Genomic DNA, 22,780 nt, shown 5'->3' with positions numbered 1-22,780 from the left:
GCAGTGAAATGGGCCAGTAATTTTCGATGTCTTCTGCATTACCTTTCTTAGGCAAAGGTACAACTCTTGCCTGTTTTATCTGCTCTGGAAATGTCCCTGATGGGAAGGATTCTTTTATTATATTTGTTAAGGGGCCTTGTCTAATCCCTATGCATTGTTTCATTACTTCATCTAAGCCTACTGACTCTTTATTTTTTAGTTTTTGAACAGTTTTAATGACTTCATTGTCTGTGGTTGGAAGTAACCTCACTGTATTTAGTGCAATATTATTTACAGGTGTTTTATTTGTTTGGGGGAATTTTTGCTCTAACTTCTCAGCAATACTTGAAAAATGCTCATTTACATAGTTTGCTAAGTGTTGTGGATCATTTATGACCTTATCCCCCCCTCCCTTAGCAGTATGTTATTCTACATTTGTTTGCTCCTCCCCGTTTCCTTTTTTATAACATCCCAGACTGCTTTGCTTTTATTCTCTGCATTATATGTTATTTTGTCAGTAAATGACTTTTTTGCAGCAGTCAGCACCTTCCTATAGATCTTTTTGTATCTGTGATAGAAATTTAAGAATTCTGGGTCATTGCGAGTGTTTTCCATGGAACTGAGGTGTTTAAGTGTTCTGGAGGACTTCTTAATACCTGCTATTATCCATCTGTTTTTGAGAGACATTGATACAGACATGCATACTTTTGGAAACGCCTTTTCAAAGTTCAATTTAAACAGTGTGGAGAATTTAGAGAATTTCATATTCGCATTGGTTTCCTTATACACTTCATCCCAGCTTTGTTTTTCTAGTTCTTTTGAAAAATCTTTTATTATGATTTCTGATAGGTGTCGTTTGTAGGCTTGTAGTTTAGGGAATGATTTATGCCTGATTTTATTATTGTTGTTGTTGTTTGACAGAGATGGTCTGATAGTCATAGATCTTTTCCAGCTGCATCACATTTTTCCCTGTCCATATTTGTGGCCACATGGTCAATTACTGATGAAGTTGTTGTGGTAACCCTTGTTGCACTATTGACCATTAGGGACATGCCAAAACTTTGAAGGATATTTATGAAGGTGCTGCTAGATTCATTTATGATATTAGTGTTGATATTAATGTCCCCACACAGGATTATGTTGACCTTTGTACTTTAGACTTTATCGAGAACTTCTGTTAACTTATTGAAAAAAGTGTCCACACTACCACTGGGAGATTTATACACACACAGACACACACACACACACACACACACACACACACACACAATGATTAATTTCTTGGTGATATCAAGCCCTGTTGATTCAATAACTGATATTTCAAAGTGTTTGACTTCACTTACTGTACTAAGGTCATGTCTTGATTGAACTGTGTTCCTTTTCTGATGTAAATGCGTGATCCTCCACCTCTTGAAGTAGTTCTGCGGTAAGAGTTTGCCTTTTCATATAATGATAATACTACATGTTGGATTTCTGTCTCTCTACACCAGTGTTCAATAATGCAAACTACTTTGTAGTTCAAAGATTGGAGCTCAACTTCTAATAGTTGTATTTTATTTTTTTATTGATTGCATGTTTTGATGGAGGATTGTTAAGTCTGTGAAATTCCCCATGTTACTCTTTCCAATGGTTTGTTTTTCTTTGTAACATCTGGTATATGTGATATTTGAGGTGTTTAAAATCTGTCTTGTGAGTGGATGCTTCAGTATTTTTTAAAGTGCCAAAGCTATTCTTTAGGCAGGGGAACCTGTTGTCTGGATTTATCCTAAAAAGACTTACTTTTCCTACCTATGACAACAGATATTTGACCATGTGTGGCTCAAAATCCCCCCCCCCCCCCCCCCCCCCCCCCAATACTTTCATGAATCAGCTGTACCAATCTTCCCTTCCCAGTCCTGTTTTGGTGTAGGCCATAATAATAATAGAAATACAGTGGCATAATAGAATAATAGCAAAGATAACTATTTTAACATAATTGTTTAGCTGATATCTTTATTATCAGTACTACATGAATTATGAAATGAATAACATGAAAGTATTGAAAGCCACAATCACATTGTTATGCCACGTTTTCTGTCTTACGTCTATGCATTATTTATCTAGGACATCTTTGTAAAACTCCTTGGCATGATCTGGAATTTCAAAATAGTTTAGCAAGGCACACACATCTCTCTTCTTTCTGTGCGTACCACATTTTGTTTTGGTAAAAGGGTGGATGTTAGTACTTTTGGATAGCATGGTTTCTTTCGTCTCAGGATGTCCATTTGTACTGGGTGTCCAGAATATGTATCACATACTGATCAGACACATTAACAGTTTTCTGTGCTTTCTTGTATGAGATGACTCGCAGGCTGGTCATTTTGAATGGTATCTTGGATTTTAGTACTTTCTGTGCACTATCTTCGAGATTTTTAACACACTAATTTGTGTTTAGAACTTTGAGAGTACCATTCTCTTCTACAATATCAATATTCTTTAGTTGACAAAATGCTTTTTTTCTGTATGACTTCTCAGTTCTACCAAACAGTTTGGAGGCATGTAGCTATGACCATGAAAATTATTGAATCTTGTGCTGTTTTTGCAAGTACACTGTAAGCATCACAGTCGCACAGCTGTTTTTATTTTGGCTGCCACAAGAATCTGAGATTTATTTAAGAAACCTTCCGACTGACAGTTTTGGAATAGCTCGGTTTTGCTGCATGTCAAAGCAAATCTCAATAACATTTCAATTTTCTTCCTTCATTACATCATAAAACCACTTTGCACAAATTTTATGTAATCAATGTCTAGTTTGTAATTCATTCTTCTTCTGCAAACGTGTTTCTGTTTTTATTTCCATTAAATGAACATTAGAATTGGAGCAGGTGTACTGAATGATAGATTGAAGTGTTTGTAAAATACATGCTTGTATTTTAATAAGGAGCATTGTTCCAGTCTTAAATTTTATCTTCGCAGAATCTCTTGAACATTTTGACTGAAATCTGGAGGCAAATAACCTCTCGCAGACTTCCCTCTTCCCTGGTGGCTCTCTCTGAATTTATATTTTTTAACAACATTCTTAATGGCTATTGTTACCTCTTTATGACCCCTTCCTGTTCTGTTGCTTCCTCTCATCTCATCTGCTTGCTAGATAACCTATCATGTGATGCTAGATACTTGTTGGAAAGCTGCAGCACAAACAGGCACTACTTCACCATTCCTATTTCCATTGGTGTACTTCACTGTCATTGCTTTCTTCCTTTTTGCATTCTGGGTGTGCATTACTCTGCATTAAGGTGAAGAAATTTTAGCAGAAACTTAACTTGAGCCATTTTATTTAATGATACAGGGTACTTTTCTGGTTCATTTTTATGTAAAAATCAACACCTATTTCTTGCAGGCACTTTTTATAATGTATATGTTTTACAGATTTTTTGTTGATATCAGGTAATGCAGCACACTTTCTAAACAAATTAGAAGTATTCTGAATATTTTTGAACGTGCTTACGGTTATTAAAAAAATTAGAAAGAAATTGATGCAATGTTTTTTCCAAAATGCTTCCTCAAATTGAGGTAACATTTAATCCAATGTTATACATTTGAAGGAGACCAATTTTTACCAGATATGCATGACATTATGGCTGAGGTACTAGACCTATTTAATTCCACCTATTATTTATATTACAAGGATAAGAAATATCACAACTTACATTTTAATTTTTATAATTTTTTGCATATTAAATTTTTTTTTGTATAATTTAGTTAATTCTGCAATAGAGCTTAGGTGTACTATATAAGTATGGACTATTGCAAGTTACAGAAAAAATTAGAGCAATGTTTTATAAACTTCAGGAAATATTTGTACCTGAATTCTGAAAAATACAACTTGTGGGAAATTGCGAATGATGATAGGCGTCCAATTAAACTGTGCCTTAAAACATTCCTGAAGCATAGTCTTCATCCTGCAGCATTTCTTCATCTTCAAGCTTCCTTTTGGTATTCCTTTTAGCACTTCTTGCTTCTTAGGTAACTTGAAGAGCGAGTCTTTCAGCTTCATGCTCCCGTTGTCTGTCACACACAAGCAATTGATCTTCTATATTAGAGCCACATTTTATTCCTAAATTTCTCAGGACTTCCAACCTTCCTCTCACACCATCATTGAAACATATCACTGCATCTAGTAAACTGACTTTTAATCTATTTAGCCCTACAAAAACATTCTTGCGTAATCTTTCCCATATGCAATGGTTGAAACTTTCATTTGTATTCTGAGCGTCCCCATGAAGACATTTACTGAGCTAAACAGGGTCAGTCAGATCTCTAAAAATTGGTTTTATTTCATTCATAACAGGCTCGGGAAGAGAAAGCTTATGGTGGTATATTTTACCATATTCTTTTGCTTTTTGGTAACCACACCAGGAATCTGCTCCTTTAAGGCAAAGTCCATGAACGGGATAGCCATATGTGAACAACTTATGAAAGTAGGTGGCCCATACAGATTATCTCATTGCTGTAACATCATTCAGAAGTGCAGTTTGTCTAATGACCAGTGCATAATAACTCCAAAGGAGGTCTATTCCAGTTTGTCAACCTGCCTAGGCCAGAGAGAGATTTTCCATCAGAGAGCAACTTTCCTTTCATTTCTCTTCGTAGCTTCCTCAATCTAGCACCCATCCTCTTTTGCACATGTCCACAACACTCCAGTTTTGTTACCAGGGTATCACCGTAAACATTGAACTCATTAATTTTATTGAAAGTTTTAGAGTCTCCATCGCTTAGATGCTTCATATACATAAAGTTATAAATGGGCACCGACCTCTGAAATATTTTTAGAGCTCCATCACACTCCATACCTCCACTGTAACTATCATAATTCTTAGAACACTGATGTCCAATATGTTCTTCAGTGTTACCATGGCAGGTGTGGCAGTACTTAGATAAGCACTCAACATCAACAACTTTTCCATTATTCAGAGAAGTAGCCCTTAAAAACACCATTCAAGGAACGATGTCCTCGACATTGCCATGTCCCATAAAGTCCATCACCAATGTCCCTGATTCCACTAATATCTACAGTTTCTTCTACTGCATGTTTCATAGATGCTTTAGACACAACTGTAAAGGCACCTAAAACTATTTTGATGTACTTGCTGAACATACTGGGAGGAGGAGGAGGAAGGAAGGAAGAAGGAAGGTGGAAGGTCCATCAAGCCACAAAACATTTGAGCAGCTTTTTTTTCCTTTTCCTATTGCATGCATTGCATACACTAACTTCAAATTCACGTCATATGAAATATGCACACAAAAAAAAATTTTTTTTTTTTGCACTAAACCCTTCGTGCTACTTTGTTGTTCAGTTATTTCCAAACAGCCTACATCATTACATTGTTTACATTTCGCCACTGCCTTTATCAAAGAATCCACTACAAACAGCATCATTATTAACACAAAAATTTGAATCACCAGGAGGTGTGTCATGTGGAAGTTTTTTCCGTGAAGAACTGATACATAGGTTACTTTCAACAGTGTGGTTTGCTTTGTTTGTGAACTGGTTACCATGGAATTTCCTTTTATTGTATTTCTTGATGCATGGCATAGTTCGTATTTATTGCACGCTAAGGGATATGTACTTCCACAAATATATGTAGCACTAGGGCACCAAACATTCAGTAACACGTGAACAAAGTGCTTCAACGAAACAAAAGTAAATACTAACAAAGATAATCATTTACAGACACTAGAAACGTGCACTGTTACCAACACATACAATGTATCATACATATAATCGCTCAAACAAAGTTCACAGTTCTTTTCAAAATAATACTGGTTTCTGTAACAGAAATAAAGGGGGCATGGCGGCATATATAACCATAACTTTAAAATTTGGTGTATATAGGTCATTTTTCATTTGAAAGCCTATAATGTATACAGGGTGTTACAAAAAGGTATGGCCAAACTTTCAAGAAACATTCCTCACACACAAAGAAAGAAAATATGTTATGTGGACATGTGTCCGGAAACGCTTACTTTCCATGTTAGAGCTCATTTTGTTACTTCTCTTCAAATCACATTAATCATGGAATGGAAACACACAGCAACAGAACGTACCGGCATGACTTCAAACACTTTGTTGCAGGAAATGTTCAAAATGTCCTCCGTTAGCGAGGATACATGCATCCACCCTCCGTCGCATGGAATCCCTGATGCGCTGATGCAGCCCTGGAGAATGGCGTATTGTATCACAGCCATCCACAATACGATCACGAAGAGTCTCTACATTTGGTACTGGGGTTGTGTAGACAAGAGCTTTCAAATGCCCCCATAAGTCAAGAGGGTTGAGGTCAGGAGAGTGGAGGCCATGGAATTGGTCCGCCTCTACCAATCCATCGGTCACCGAATCTGTTGTTGAGAAGCGTACGAACACTTGAACTGAAATGTGCAGGAGCTCCATCGTGCATGAACCACATGTTGTGTCGTACTTGTAAAGGCACATGTTCTAGTAGCACAGGTAGAGTATCCCATATGAAATCATGATAATGTGCTCCATTGAGCGTAGGTGGAAGAATATGGGGCCCAATCAAGACATCACCAACAATGCCTGCCCAAACGTTCACAAAAAATCTGTGTTGATGATTTGATTGCACAATTGCGTGTGGATTCTCGTCAGCCCACACGTTGATTGTGAAAATATACAATTTGATCACGTTGGAGTGAAGCATCATCCGTAAAGAGAACATTTGCACTGAAATGAGGATTGACATATTGTTGGATGAACCATTCGCAGAAGTGTACCCTTCGAGGCCAATCAGCTGCTGATAGTGCCTGCACATGTTGTACATGGTACGGAAACAACTGGTTCTCCCGTAGCACTCTCCATACAGTGACGTGGTCAACGTTACCTTGTACAGCAGCAACTTCTCTGATGCTGACATTAGGGTTATCGTCAACTACAAGAAGAATTGCCTTGTCCATTGCAGGTGTCCTCATCGTTCTAGGTCTTCCCCAGTCGTAAGTCATAGGCTGGAATGTTGTGTACTCCCTAAGACGCCAATCAATTGCTTCGAATGTCTTCCTGTCGGGACACCTTCGTTCTGGAAATCTGTCTCATACAAACGTACCGCACCACGGCTATTGCCCCGTGCTAACCCATACATCAAATGGGCATCTGCCAACTCCGCATTTGTAAACATTGCACTGACTGCAAAACCACGTTCGTGATGAACACTAACCTGTTGGTGCTACGTACTGATGTGCTTGATGCTAGTACTGTAGAGCAATGAGTCGCATGTCAACACAAGCACCAAAGTCAACATTACCTTCCTTCAATTGGGCCAACTGGCGGTGAATCGAGGAAGTACAGTACATACTGATGAAACTAAAATGAGCTCTAACATGGAAATCTAGCGTTTCCGGACACACATGTCCACATAACATCTTTTTTTTATTTGTGTGTGAGGAATGTTTCATGAAAGTTTGGCCGTACCTTTTTGTAACACCCTGTATATAGGAAAGACTATAAAATTTGATAAAGTTATGAAAGATATTTCAATTTTCCCACCATTTGTAAGTACCCTGTATCCTTAATGATGTCACGTGGTGGTGAAAGTGAGAATATCTTTGCAGCAGAGTTAAACAACTTTGCACTATTTCATTCCTTTAGCTTTTGAAGACAAAACCTCAAGTTCATGATTGCATTTAATGCTAGGTTCCTTTTTACGCTTTTTGCTTTTCGTTTGAGGTCAATGTAAGCTCTTCTTCAGTCGCGATTTTCTCCTATCAGAACATTCTTTGGGTTGTATGCATTTCCAGAATCGCAAGGATCATCATCCATTTTACATCTGCTTTCAGTACTGCTTTGTAGACATACACTTAAGCGTAAAGTGAATATTTGTCGGAAAGTAAGCTGCAGGTGTTAGACGACAAAATCTGGTTGCAATACTATTTCCACCAGTTAAAACAATGAGAACATTGCTTAGTACACCCAGTATATTCCATTATTGTTAACTGCTTGCTGGGGAAAGAGCCGAGACACTAGAGAGTAATTATATTGCATTTCATTTGCCAACTTTTGCTGTAACTGCTAGAATGCCTGTATCGTGTTTTGCTAAAACCTTGTGACTTGGAGCGTTCATACACTCAGCAGTATTTGACTTTTGCTAAAACATGGTTCGGGGATTGATGTAAAAGGTCGACATTAAGCCATTACAATGCCCATCTCAATTTTTTTTAATATGTTGAGTTTTGAAAAAATGCCCCTCAATTCTGAGATTAACTGGAAATGTTATCTTAAATTTAACACACATTACTACCATCATTTCAAGATGTACCTGAATAGCATAATAAAATTTGGGTCCTGTTAAGTGTACGATGAAAGGAAATCAGATCCAAGGTGTGAAATGTTAACTAAAAAGTAGATTTAATGAGATAATAGAACTTAACCAGTCATAGGCTGCGCAAGTTCGGTAGGTGAGGTTCTTTTGACACACATGATGAGGCTTATTCACTATATGACATACATGACTGAAGCTTCGGTCTGCATTAGTGTAGTACTGTTATATGCAGTTATATCCATTGGTATATTATTTGCTAGAGCAGTTAGTGGGAACTGTATAGTAGTGAGCTATTGTACATATTTACATCAACCTGTATAGCTACCTTTAGTAACCATCTCTTGGCAAATTTGAAGATAGCCAAGGTATTTTAAACACACTGTTAATTATATTTTTATAGTTAACACTGTAAAAGTAAATTGTTAATACTGCAAAACTGCAGTAATGTTTTTTTCTGTACACAGTGGCTTCGCAGCAGATGAAATTACACATTGTGTGAGGCCTGAAGATACTATTGCTCGGCGTGCTGTTATCTTACTTAGAAGGTAATTCTTTGCGCACATAGAAGTTATATAACAAACAAAATACTGTTGCAAAGTTTTTTTGTTCTATCTACTCTTTATTTTATTTTGTCATTTTAGATTATGTGATTGTTTTAATGGGAAGGAAACCGTGATGTTAGAATTTCTATGCGTAAATGGTCATGACTTCAGAAATGGCCTATCTATAACATCAAACCTGCTTTAAACAGTTTGTATAGGCAGTTACAGAATTTGTAATCAAACATAGGTTGGATTTGTCATTCAGAAGCATTATTATTTGAAAATATTTTGTTTATATTTATAGCTAAACAGCTACAGCACACCTCGTGTTCTAACAGTATCTATATAGTTTACCAAAAGCACTCCATACCATTACTTTTTCTGTCCATTTAGTCGCATTCAAGTAACCTAGGTACAAAAACTTGACAGCTGGTTCTGTTACTTCATTCTTGATTTGTTCTGTTTTCTTTACAAAGTATTTATTTAACAGCCTCAAAAAGTCATTAATTAAAATTTTAAGGCCTCCTTTTAAACCCGTTCTATCAACTTCCATTCATTGTTGAAGTTAATATATATCACAGGCAAACAGGGCAATATACCCAACAAAATGGCAGTTTACATATGTTCTGTTCATGCATATTCTTCCATTCCCCCAGTTTAGTGTTGTGAGAACTCCCTCTAGGCCTGTTGAATATAATTTTGATGAGGCTAAAGTTCCTTGCTTGACTTTGATTCCAGTACTGAATTTCCCACTATCCTGGAGAGTCATATGGAAGCTGCAGCACACACTGACATAGTATGAAGCAATGCTCTGATTCTCAATGGATGTTTGTACAGACTTCATTTTTTTCCCCCTGTCTGGTTGCTGATAATTTTAGTGCCTTACATGGAACAGGCTGATGGGCGGACTTTTCTGTTACATGTCTCCTTTCATGTAGGAGGAGGAAAATTTCAACATTGTTCCTTCTTGGGGAGTAAGACAACCCTCAGCTTACATTATAGACAAAGTAACACAATCAGAACTACTCTTCAAACTGATTTGTGCACTGATATTCTCAAATTTTTGTGCTGCTGTCAACTGTTAATAAATCTACATCCATTTCTTTTTGTTCCTCCTCCTTTTCTACATACATGCTTATAAGTTAATGCATGTTAGAGATACATAAAAAAAAAAGAAATGTGGTGGTAACATTGTGTAAGCTAAACTGTTGCTGTACAGCACATAAAGACTGCTTTGTGTGCTTGCAACAGTCTGTTTAGGCAGAAGCCTTTGGTAGAGTAGTTCTGTTGTGCGGGCTTCATACGTACACAATTTCATCTGAGTCCCAATCTCATTTTTCTACTGTGCTTTGTATCCATATGTGTTTTTAGTATATTGTCAGTGCACTTATAACACGAGCCTTATTGCCTTACCTCGTGCATTAAAAGTTGTCGGGCACTGTAGCTTGAAAGCATTTAAGGAGTGTCTCATCATATGCCTATTGAAAAATGCTTTATAGTGAAATCACTATTGTCACTTTTCATCTAGTGCTGGAATATGCCAATATTTTCAAGGTAAATTTTAATACACTGTGTGATTCTTACAGAGTCTTTCCTGATGCACCACGATTAGCGCCAGATGAAGTGATACCACCTATTCCAATGAATGCATCTACAAGACAACAAGAAATTAATGGCCTGTCAAGGTATTTAGTATTTATGTATTAATACTGGAATTTTGTTGAATGCTACTTGCTATTCTCTTTAAGTGACTACTTAGTTAGATCTACACAATATGGCACTCAGACTGAACAGTAACTGTTTTTTCCATGTTATCTGAAAAAGCTTTTTATAACAGCCAAGGATCAGCACTCCAAGACATCCTACAATTTTCCATTACAGCATTAAATCTACATTGTCAGTAGCTCATCGCAATATTTTGAAAGTTTGGTTTTCCTATATGTGAGGACCACTCTGAAAGTGGTTCCCCTTGATTTAGTTCGCTTTCAATTCACAAGGAATTTGAGTGAAGTTTGTCTCAACATTTGTGAGTAATCTTTCACTTTCCTGTATAATTTATCCATTTTACCAATTTTTCAACAAGGGCATGCACCCCTATGCAGTAAAACTTATTTGATGTGTTACTGTTTTGCCAACCATTAGAATCAAAAAATTTTCCAGAGTTTCTGTATCTTAAAAGTGGTGATAACATTTTAGTGGCCCAAACAGGAGGTCTGGTGCCACAGTCGGGCCTGCATGGCAGATAAGGCAAGATTTTCCCTCCAGTTTTCACAATCAGCAGTAGTAGACACACTAGATATGTTTCAGATTTTTTGATTGGTGGACTTTTGGACCTGCTGTAAATTGCTTTGGGGAAGATTCAGTTCCTTCCATCTTATTTAGGAGAAGTGAGGTATAAGCCCTTGTTCAATCATCCCAGGGACCTCTTAACTCTTGTGTATGTGCATGGTGAGCATAGGGGCCTTAGCTGCTGCAGCATTTTTTCATCCTATGTCACAATTTTATTACCTGACTATTTCTTTTTCTTTGACTTGATTTTCAAGATATCAAATAAGGTATATCATCTCTCCCATACATCCGGTATCTGCTTTCAGTTTTTATATATGTCCCCTTTCAGTTTATTTATAAATGGCCCCATTCCTGGGTTTGACCTCAACATTATTTTCAGATTTTGTAGTTTTTATTTATTTATTTATTTATTTCAGTAGCACAGGGCTTGCCTAATACTCTGCACGGTAGACAGTCCTTGTGAGTGGCTGTCTGGTACCTGTACAGTGGTAGCTCCTTGACTATGCACTGAACACAGTTTTGGTGTGTGAATGCTGATGAGTATGTTTCTGTCTTGTGGGGGCATAGGGACTCCAGACAATGACCTCCATACCAGGAGGGGTGGTACCCATAAAGAGAGCCTCTGGTTGGAGTGGATGGCATTACGGAAGACCAGTCACAACAAGAGAACTATGCTGGTGGCCACATGTCCCTAGCAGTCTAGTCAAAGCAGTTGACTCACTTTAATGCAGAAGGATATAATCCCAATAAGTTTCTCTCATTATGTATGAATCGAAATGAAAACAAACCTGTCAAACAATAGCGAGATGTGCCTCGGTTCCTGTTATGTAGCAGGACCAATGCTGAACTTTTAAATAATAAGCCATTACTTTTTGTGGAGGAAATTGATGGGAAGTTCTGGGAGGTCACTAAAACAAAATGCAGAAGGGATCCTTGCTAATAAAATCAGGATGACCCTCCGTCATGGGCATTGTGAAGCTACAACAAACTAGATAATATCCTCGCAGGAATTGAAATTTGGTCAAAGGTATTATATTCCACTGTGATTTCATACTGTAAATGGACAAGAAATTATGTGCTAATCGGGAACAGTGTTGCATCCATCTTATCTGTCAAGTCCACTGAAAGCCTGAAGATAACAAAGTAGACCTAGGAGGAATTATCCTGGGTTTTAGAGTTTATTTACTGCCAGATAAAGTTAAGATTATGGTTTATCAGTGCGACGTAAAACCTTAAGCACCCCATGAGGTACTTAAAGTTTATAAAATGTAACCACGTATCTTCTACATATGCAAATGAAGCCATCTGTGGAAATTGCAGACATCAGGCCTCAGAATGCCTAATTCTCTTCTGTACCAGACTTTTATCTAGATACTGCTCCTACCTAATCAACATCTCATAAGGAGATGAAGGAAGAGAAGAAGAAACCAAAGATGAAAACGGACCTGGTAGTCCTTAGTGCCCTGGGTTCTTCCCCTCCAATCTTCAGTATGAAGATCACAGAGAGCTACATCAAACCAGTCTTTGGATTGAAGACTTACAACATGTACAGATCTTACCTGCTCATGGCTAAATCTGAATGTGAATTGGTTACATATTTTATTTCCCTACATTTAAAATTATTTCATTTGTTTCAATTATTAATCTTTCAGACGTCTTCTGTAGAATCTTATTAATCTTTGGGACGTCTTCTTTAGAAACAGGCAGTCATTTTAACACCTACACTATGTGATCAAAAGAATCTAGACACCTAGCTGAAAAGGACGTAAAAATTTGTGGCGCCCTCCATCGGTAATGCTGGAATTCAGTAGTGTTGGCCCACCCTTAGCCTTGATGATAGCTTCCTCTCTCATAGGCATACATTCAATCAGGTACTGGAAGGTTTCTTGGTGAATGGCAGCACTGGGGAGAGGTACAATGTTGGTCGGTGAGGCCCGGCACGAAGTTGGCGTCCCAAAACACCCCAAAGGTGTTCTATGGGATTCAGGTCAAGACTGTGCAGACCAGTCCATTACAGAGATGTTATTGTCGTGTAACCACTCCACCAGAGGCTGTGAATTATGAACAGGTGCTCGATTGTGTCGCCATCCCTGAATTGCTCTTCAACAGTTGGAAGCAATGTGCGTAAAATATCGATGTAGGCCTGTGCTGTGATAGTGCCATGCAAAACAACAAGGGGTACAAGCACCCTCCATGAAAAACACAACCACACCATAACACCATCGCTTCCAAATTTTGCTGTTGGCATTACACATGCTGGCAGATGATGTTCACCAGACATGGGCCATACCTACACCCTGCCACTGGATCGCCACATTGTGTACCGTGATTCGCCACTCCACACAACATTTTTCCACTGTTCAATCGTCCAATGTATACTCTCCTTACACCAAGTGAGGCGTCGTTTGGCATTTAGCGGTGTGATTTGTGGCGTGAGAGCAGCTGCTCAACCAGGAAATCCCACCTAACTGTCATAGTACTTGCAGTGGATCCTGATGCAGTTTGGAATTCCTGTGTGATGGTCCGTATAGAGGTTGCCTGTTCCACATTACGACCCTCTTCACCTGTTGGCGGTTTCTGTCAGTCAACAGACGAGGTCGGCCTGTGCGCTTTTGTGCTGTACGTGTTCCTTCACATTTACACTTCACTATCACATCGGAAACAGTGGGCCTAGGGGTGTTTAGGAGTGTGGAAATCTGGCATATAGACATATGACACAAGTGACACCCAATGGCCTGACCACGTTCAAAGTCCATGAGTTCCGCGGATGCCCCATTCTATTCTCTCACAATGTGTAATGACTATGAGGTCGCTGATTTGAAGTACCTGGCAGCATGTCAGCACAATGCACCTAATATGAAAAACACATGTTTTTTGGCAGTGTCCGGATACTTTTGATCACATAGTGTATATTGACCAGCAAAGAGAGCAGCTTGATAACTGGTAAACTGATCCTTCTGCTAGTGCCACACCCCATGCTTGATCCATGGAACAGAAATTGGAACAAACATCTCTTAAAGTATCACATCACAAAACACAATATTAAGATCTTTTCATTTCAACATCAATAGAAAACTTAAGACTACTTACAATCCATATGTTAAGTGGCAAAGATTACTCGATGGTAAAGAGTGCTAATCACTGTATCATCACAACCTCCAGATTCTAAGCTATAAAGTTAAGTGGGTGGGAGGGTTACAAAATAGCTCGCAAAGTAAACCTAATAGACTGATAGGGCTAACTGCTTACTGCTTAGGGAAAAGAAGGAAAGACTCCTATCAGAATTATTGATGTGGGTGTGTAGTGTGTACTGCTAATGTATCAGACTTAAAACTGTTGGCTAGACATTAAACAGGAATTCTTCTTCAAAAACCTGTTAAATATATTATTTTCCTTCTGTGGGAAGTTGAGTACAAGACTAGTAACAGGCTAGCTAATCTTAAGTGCCAAACAAAAATCTGTGATGGGTAGATAGTTCGTTACTTAAATACTAAGCAAAATCACAAAATGTCCTATTTTGTCATTTTGCTTTTGTCATAGTCCTTATGAACATTATGTAAAGGCAAGGAAAGAATGTAACCAGTTCACAAATAATATTAAAAATATTAGAAGGCTACGTTTGTTCAAAACATGACATCTACATGCAAGAATTTGCAGGTGGCTGGGCGCTGTCAGTTTTGCATGTCAACAGAGACCACATGGGGATAAGAGGCAGAGGGTTGTGATAGGCTACAAATTCATAATAGCTGCCAGAATAGTGAAAGGAATTGCCCCTTATGGCAGCAGCTATGTCTCAGAGGGTGCAAAGGATGAAGGAGGGAGGCAGCGCACTACAACCTGCAGGAGGGGGGGGGGGGGGGGGGGGTCATGCGCCTCGGCAATTATCGCAGCAGCAGGTGTGTGCTTGTTGTCGAAGTTACTTTGATAACTGCCCACAGTCTGCAGGGCAGCAGGCAACAGGTGCAGGAAAGCTTACACTGATGTGATTGTTACAATGAGATACAGGAGTGGAGGAGTCTTCCATTCTAAAGTAGCAGTGAACCAGAAAGATTGTGTACTATTTTTAACCTTTACAAGCAATACCTTGAAGGACTAATAGAAACAGATATGTCAAAGCAGGAGACATATTGAATTTAACTTAACACAATATTAACTACAGACAAATCATTGAGAATTTCAGTTGTAGTAATCCATGTTAAATATTGAAAATGTACTTAAAAAATAGAAGGTTCTGCAGTAAGATGGGCCTGGTGTTCAACACACAGCAGTAAAACTAAACACTAAACAATTCTGAGAGGTAGTTTAGGAGCAAAACGCTGGAATTCTGCTGAGAGACATACGTACGTGTCAAACAATGCTCATCCTGTGAGACTGCTCACAGTTAAGGAACAGGTCGTAAACATGTAGATTGCATGACAAACATGATACACCCTTGTCAGTGACAGAGAATACATAATACCCAAAATATAAAAATCTGAAGTGTGTTCGAGATAATCCAAAAAATATACAAACTAATATCCTAAAGCCATATGGACTTCATAAAATTGCTGATAGCTGCAACAGAAGTTGTTATAAAAAGACTGAGCTTGTAGCACTTAATAGCACAATGTATGACCCACCAAGATCTCGTCAGAAGACAGTGATAGCAAATTCAAAGGAGAGTCCGCCTCAGGTTGATAAAACTTGAAACTTACTTGAAGGTAAAATCTTGATTAATTGTGTAGAGTTTAATGCAGAATAAAAATGGCTTCAGTATGTGGTTGGCATTGGACATTTAGAATCAAAACATCATCACGCTTCATAAAAAGAACTTGCAACAGAAGAAACTAATATATCCATGTCCATACCAAAAAGCGAAGTAACGAGGCAGTTAAATGAACACAATAACCGTCATACACTCCATGTCACAGACTACAAACACAAAACACATCTTTAAAAGAGAGTTAAAATTATTAATAGTTTGTATGTGGTGGTACATCAATTTTAGTTGTTTTACAGCTCAGTTTAGGCCTTCACTTCAGTAGCTTGCTCAGGGTACCAGAGGAAAGTTCACTTTTACTTCATAATGGAAACTTCATAAACACATTTCAGTCATAAAACCCTTCATGTGCATCTTTCATGATAACTAAAAATATGGTAGTGGAGCTATGCCTGATGGCAAATGCCATATTCCAACTAAACATATGATTCTTATAACATCCAGAGCTGTATATTCCCCCAGGAGCTCACTGTTAAGCTTTGACATGGCTCAGGTTAGCATTTGAACAGTACCTGGTGCGTTTGTGCATCACATATGGTTAATAATAATACAAATCTCTCATCATAACTAATAGTAGTATTGAAATATCTCACGCATTTGCACTACCAGCTAAGATGTCTGTTTCAGTACTGTATACTTCAACTCATATCTTCTGTGAAATTAGCACTAAAAGCAGCTTCAAGTTGGACATTGATTTTGTGCATGACAATTTCAACACATTTTAAGACAAGTGTGCATGTTTCCTTTTAGTGCCTAGACACTTGCATTGTGTCCGTTCTGGTCCTGAAATAAAAATTCACTTCCACCAAGTTCACACATTTAGGTCTATTTCCTGCTGCACTGATTGTTGCCTTTGCGTGTTACATGCGGTGTTACGAGAAAATAAGAGGTGCACAAATGCTTGAATTTCACACATCTGTAATGCACATGTATTTCTAAGGTTGAAGCCTACTCCCATCTAAAGAGCTCAGTTAGTACAAAACTAATGAGAATCCTAATTTTTTACCTAAATCGCTCACTTGACTCAGAAACTTTCTCGATCTACAGGGTTTTTCTGCTTTCCCAATGTGAGCCATATCATATATTTTGTGTAGCTGAAATGACTCTACACAAGTGAGAGTGAAAGTCTTACTTATGACAGTTCTGATGTTAAAAAGAAAAACTTCAGTTGTGTGACCCAAACTACCATATCATTAATATTGTGTAATTTTAGCATTTTTTATTACATGTCTGTGAAGGTACTTTCCAACACTTTGCAACTGATGCATGAATGTGAAATTACATTAAATGGAAAAATAGAGAAAATGCGTAGTATCATGTATGGTGCTGGAAGATGTGAAAACGAGAGAAACGTCTCACCCAATTTGGATACTCCGTGAACATCAACACAATTGGGTACTCCATGGCAATTTACCCAGATATTCACAAGCATGAGCTGCTGGGAGAGATATTCAATTTCTATCAAAGGTTCATACTAACCTATACTACAAATGAGTAAGGATAACCTTTGAATGCCTAGAAACATGCATTCTTATCCTTATAGATTGGTCCTTTGTACGAAGACTAGGCTACTAGTAGCAATGCTCATTAATATGTACTATCGCTCAAATCTTAAGAGGATGTAAAAGGCAACTGAGTGGATATACACATGGAAAGTCTTCCTCACAACAGTCATCAATGGTTAAAACCCAGGCAGTATATGAGAATTGGCTAAAGCAGTACATTGACATATATGAATTCTTAGCTAGAGAAAAGCTATAACTTAAAACACACGTGATGAATGAAAGGTCTCTCAAAAGAAAACTAGATTGATACCACAAAGCTCACAACTTAAAATGTATAAAATTAGGTGACCAACTAAATAAGTCCACTGACCTACAAAAGCTTTTTTAGCTATTTTCTTAGCATTATCATTTACCAAATGGGAACAGCACAAAACATTAACCTCCAAACCATTTCCATTCATTAGCATATAACACCTACAACAATGTAATTGAATCAAGGGGAGTGCAGTACAAAAAAGTAAAATCATCAAATTTCATATTGTTAGTACTGGAAACTAACTACCTGACAAGTTGCTTAGTTACCCAGCACTGACCTATGGGTGCTACAGCAGAAAAAAAAGAACACTTCTCCACATTATCCTACTTGCCATCCCAGCTGAAACTTGTATCCTCATCTTCACATTAGTCATCACTTCATTAATGACTATATTACGAAAAGGACAGATAGGCCCAACAAAAAGACTGTCAAACAAGTAAGCTTTTGGCCAAACCAGCCTGCATCACAATTAGAACACACACACACACACACACACACACACACACACACACACACACACACTCACACACTCTCTCTCTCTCTCTCTCTCTCTCTCTCTCTCTCTCTCTCTCTCTCTCTCTCTCTCTCTCTCTGCGCGCGCAAATGCATCTCTCACACGACAACAGTCTGGCTGCCGAGGCCAGACTGCAAGCAGCAGCACATGATATGGGAGAAGCGATAAAGAGTGGTGAGGGGGAGGGGGAGGGATAAAGGTAGGGGTAGGGGTGGGTGGGCTGTGAAATGCTGCTTGTGGAGCATGTGGCGATGCAAGGTGGAGAGAGATTAGGGTAGCTAAGTACAGTCTGCACATTAGACGGAGGGGAGGGAGGGGGGTAGTGGAAAAGGAGAGAAGTAAAAAGACAATGGGTGTGTTGGTGGAGTCAAGGGTTGTGTAGTGCTGGAGTGGGAACAAGGAAGAGGATAGGTGGGTGTAGGACAATGACTAACGAAGGTTGTGGTTACAGGAACATCGTAAATCTTGCAGGGAGAGTTCCCACCTGCACAATTCAGAAAATCTAGTGTTGGTTGGAAGGATCCAGATGGCAAAGGCTGTGAAGCAGTCATTAAAATGAAGAACACTGTTGGGCAGTGTGCTCGACAACTGGGTGATCCAGATGTTTCTTGACCACAGATTGTCATTAGCCATTCGTGCAGACATCCGGCTTGTTACTTGTCATGCCCACCACCCAGATTGCATATCCTATCATGCGGTGTCTATCTGTGACTTAGCACCTCTGCTGTAAGGTGAATAATAGTCTATCCTTTATGTAATATTGTGTCCTTGTTAATTAAATTCCCAGTATATATCATGTTTCGTATAATACTCCATTCAATATAAGGTACTCAACTTTCCCATTATCATCCCTCATAAAACCCATAACTGTTCGTGCAGAGTTCCATTTTCATTTTGATTGGCAACTACCAGTGACAGAGAGGTCTAGTGCCACGTACTTTCACAAGTACTTGAATAGATGCAAGCAAGATTGAGAAACTTAATAGTTCATGGCTTCCTTTCAAAACCTATACACCTATGTGATATGTATACCTTAACCTGAAACAAAACTTTACTCCCATCAATGTTTAAATATTAAAGCCATGTCCTGTCCACACAGATGACATCCCCTGCGGGCCTGAGGGTTAGAATAGACCCGAGGAATTCCTGCCTGTCGTAAGAGGCGACTAAAAGGAGTCTCACACATTTCAGCCTTTATGTGATGGTCCTTGTAGGGTTTGACCTCCATTTTTCAAAATTTTCCTGAAGAGCGAGCCAATTGGGGAACGTGCACCTTATGTCGTGCATTGAGATCTTTAGCCCACTTTCTCATCATGGCATTGCAGTTCTGCTCATACTCCATCTCTTGAGCGAGGATACCTTCCTGGGTGCCTCCACCCACTATGCAGTGTCGTTTTCTGTGCCGACGAGAACCATGCAATACTTTGCACCTCATATCTAGCACGGTAGCCAGTCCATTGTGGTGGGGCCGCCATGTACCCTATTGGTTGTAGCCCCATGACTACACAGGGATCGCTCTGCTGATGCCTGTGCCGTTACTTCCACGTATGCCAAGGAGGAGATGCCGTCAGCCTGTTGCACTGGACTCCCAGCAATGGTCATCCTGCCAGTGACCTTTGCTGCGGCAGGGTGGTGCCCGTGGGGAGGGTGTCTGGTCGGAGTGGGTGGCATCAGGAAGGATGAAGCATACCATGTCATCACTTGCTGGTGATCAAACACCAGCAGTCTGTAAACATTCCAAGTCTCAGTACATTGAAAGGAAGTATGATCCTACATCATTCCCATCCCTGGCCATAACATGGGAGGAATGCCAGTAAGGAAGGCAGCAAACCTTATTCACCCCAGTACCTCTTATGTACGAGAGCTGATGGGAACTCCTTTGTCTCGATGAAGCGTCAGTTTTTTGTAGAGCATTTAGAGGACAAGTTTGGGGAGGTGGAGGGCTTGCCCAAAATGCAGTCAGGGTCAGATTTGATAAAAACGGCATCCTCTGCCCAGTCACAGGCATTACTCACTTGTGACCAGCTGGGGGATATTTCGCCTTGCCATCACGCCTCATAAGAGCTTAAATATGGCCCAGGGTATTATATTCCACAGGGTCCTTCTTTTGCAGTCTGACGATGAGCTGCGTGCCAAATTAGAGCAACGAGGAATTCATTTCGTCCAGCGCGTCCATTGGGCTCTGAGGGATAATCAGGTTGCCAGTGGTGCCTTCATCTTGGCCTTCAAGGGTGACACAGTACCTGAGAAGGTCAAGGTGATGGTCTACTGCTGTGATGTCAAGCCATATATCCCTACCGCAATGCGGTTCTTTAAGTGCTGGAAGTTTGGCCAATGTCTTCCCACTGTAATTCTAGCATCACATGTCGAGATTGTGGACGTCCACCCCATCCGAATACTCCATGTACCCCACCTCCCATTTGTGTCAGCTGTGGAGAGCATCATTCCCATTGCTCACCAAACTGCAGGGTTTTACAGTAAGAAAGGAAGATCGTGAATTACAAGACCCTGGACCGACTGACCTACACTGAGAGGTAATTTGAGCACCTACATCCTGTGACTATGACCCCCTGTTATGCCGCCACTACAAGAACAGTTTTAGCCCAACCAGTTCCGCGAGTTGCAGTCGGCTCTCAGAGCTGGAAGACTACACCTGCCCTCTTGATGATGGGGTGACACTTCCCTCCCTGTTGCTCACCTACCTCGGAGCACTGTCCCTCCCAACCATTGGGGACCTCAGTCCCACTTCTCAGCCTGAGAAGTGTAAGTCTTCCTCGGCTCCTCTTGCTACGATTGGGTCCCTTGGGGTCACTTCCTTCCCAGGTTTCTGCTAGTGGGAAAGATGACACCTGCCAGAGGCTGAAGAGCCCTAAAGCAGCTGGTTGTAGGACCTCACAATCATCCTCAGTCCCGGAGACTGATTCAGTGTTTCATGCCTTCCCAGTCTCATGATCGTCATCCTCCAGTGGAATTGGTGGTTTTCCACCACCTGGCTGAGCTTCGGCAACTGTTAAGCTTTACACCTGCTTTCTGCATTGCCCTCCAGAAAACCCGGTTCCCGGCAATGCGGTCCACTGTCCTTCACAGTTACAGGGGATATTACAAGAACTGTAGCGAATATAATAGAGTATCAGGTGGAGTTTGCGTTTATGTCCTGAATTCGGTATGTAGTGAATCTGTGTCCCTTCATACTCCTCTGTCAGTATACGGATGACGCAGGAAATAACGGTCTGCAACCTATATCTCCCTCCAGATGATGTGGTACCCCCGAATGTATCAGCTGCCCTGATTGATCATCTCCCTAAACATTTTTACTTTTTGGAGATTTTAACGCCCATAACCCATTGTGGGGTAGCACTATGCTTACTGGCCGTGGTAGAGACATTGAAAATTTACTGTCCCAACTCGACCTCTGCCTCTGAAATGCTGGGGCCACCATACATTTCAGTGTGGCTCATGGCAGTTACTCGGCCATTGATTTACCAATTTGCAGCCCAGGACTTGTTCCATCTATCCACTGGAGAGCACATGACGACCTGTGTGGTAGTGACCACTTCCCCATCTCCCTGTCACTCCCCTGTCATCATACTCACAGAAACCTAACCAGATGGGCTTTAAACAAGGCAGACTGGGTAGTCTTCACCTCTGCTGTCATTGTTGAATCTCCCCTACGTATTGCCATCGATGTTGTGATTGAACGGGTCACTACGACGATTGTTTCTGCAGCGGAAAACATGATACCTCGTTCTTTAGGGTGCCTCCAGCAAAAGACAGTCCCTTTGTGGTCGCGGGAAGTCGCTGAGGCAATCAAAGAGCGTTGGCGAGCTCTACAGCGACATAAGCGGTGCCCTTCCCTAGAGCACCTAATAGCCTTTACGCGGCTTTCTGTCCGCGTTCACCTGCTTCTAAAATGACTGAAACAGGAGTATTGGGAGAGGTAAGTGTTGATCATTGGCTGAAATATGTCACCTTCCCAAGTCTGACAAAGATCAGACGTCTTTTTGGGTTCCAGACCCCAACATCAATGGCATGCTCTCTACCGACACAAACACGATTGCCGAGCAATTTGCTGAGCACTATGCTCGAGCCTCTGTGTCGGAGAACTACCCCCCCAGCCTTTTTCACCCTCAAACGGTGGATGGAAAGGAGAGTCCTCTCGTTCACTACATGCCACAGTGAACCCTATTACGCCCCATTTAAAGAGTGGGAGCTCCATAGTGCCCTTGCACATTGCCCTGACAGCTCCTGGGCCGGATCGGATCCACAGTCAGATGATTAAACTTGTCTCGTCTGGCTACAAGCGATATCTCCTCATCATCTTCAACCGGATCTGGTGCAATGGTGTCTTTCCATCGCAGTGGCAGGAGAGCACAATTATTCCGGTGCTCAAACCCGGTAAAAACCCGCTTGATGTGGACAGCTATTGGCCCATCAGCCTCACCAACATTCTCTGTAAGCGGCTGGAACGTATGGTGTGTCGGCAGTTGGGTTGGGTTCTGGAGTCACGGGGCCTACTGGCTCCATGTCGGGTCGGCTTCCGCCAGGGTTGCTCTACAACTGATAATCT

General features: G+C 40.2%; 1 protein-coding gene across 1 annotated transcript in view; it reads left to right on the top strand.

The window, feature by feature from the left end:
- The window catches only part of LOC124776519 (RNA demethylase ALKBH5-like), a 116,681-nt gene that overhangs the window by 68,837 nt on the left and 25,064 nt on the right, over positions 1–22,780 (top strand). Inside the window, exons 5-6 of the mRNA XM_047251547.1 lie at positions 8,753–8,833; positions 10,417–10,515. Of these exons, the coding sequence (XP_047107503.1) occupies positions 8,753–8,833; positions 10,417–10,515 (180 nt within the window). The remainder of the gene's footprint in view (positions 1–8,752; positions 8,834–10,416; positions 10,516–22,780) is intronic.

This window comes from Schistocerca piceifrons, chromosome 2 (genome assembly GCF_021461385.2).
Source record: "Schistocerca piceifrons isolate TAMUIC-IGC-003096 chromosome 2, iqSchPice1.1, whole genome shotgun sequence".
Taxonomy (NCBI): Eukaryota; Metazoa; Arthropoda; class Insecta; order Orthoptera; family Acrididae; genus Schistocerca; species Schistocerca piceifrons.
Note: the sequence above shows the minus strand (reverse complement) of the source record. Positions and strands in the feature narration are given on the sequence as shown.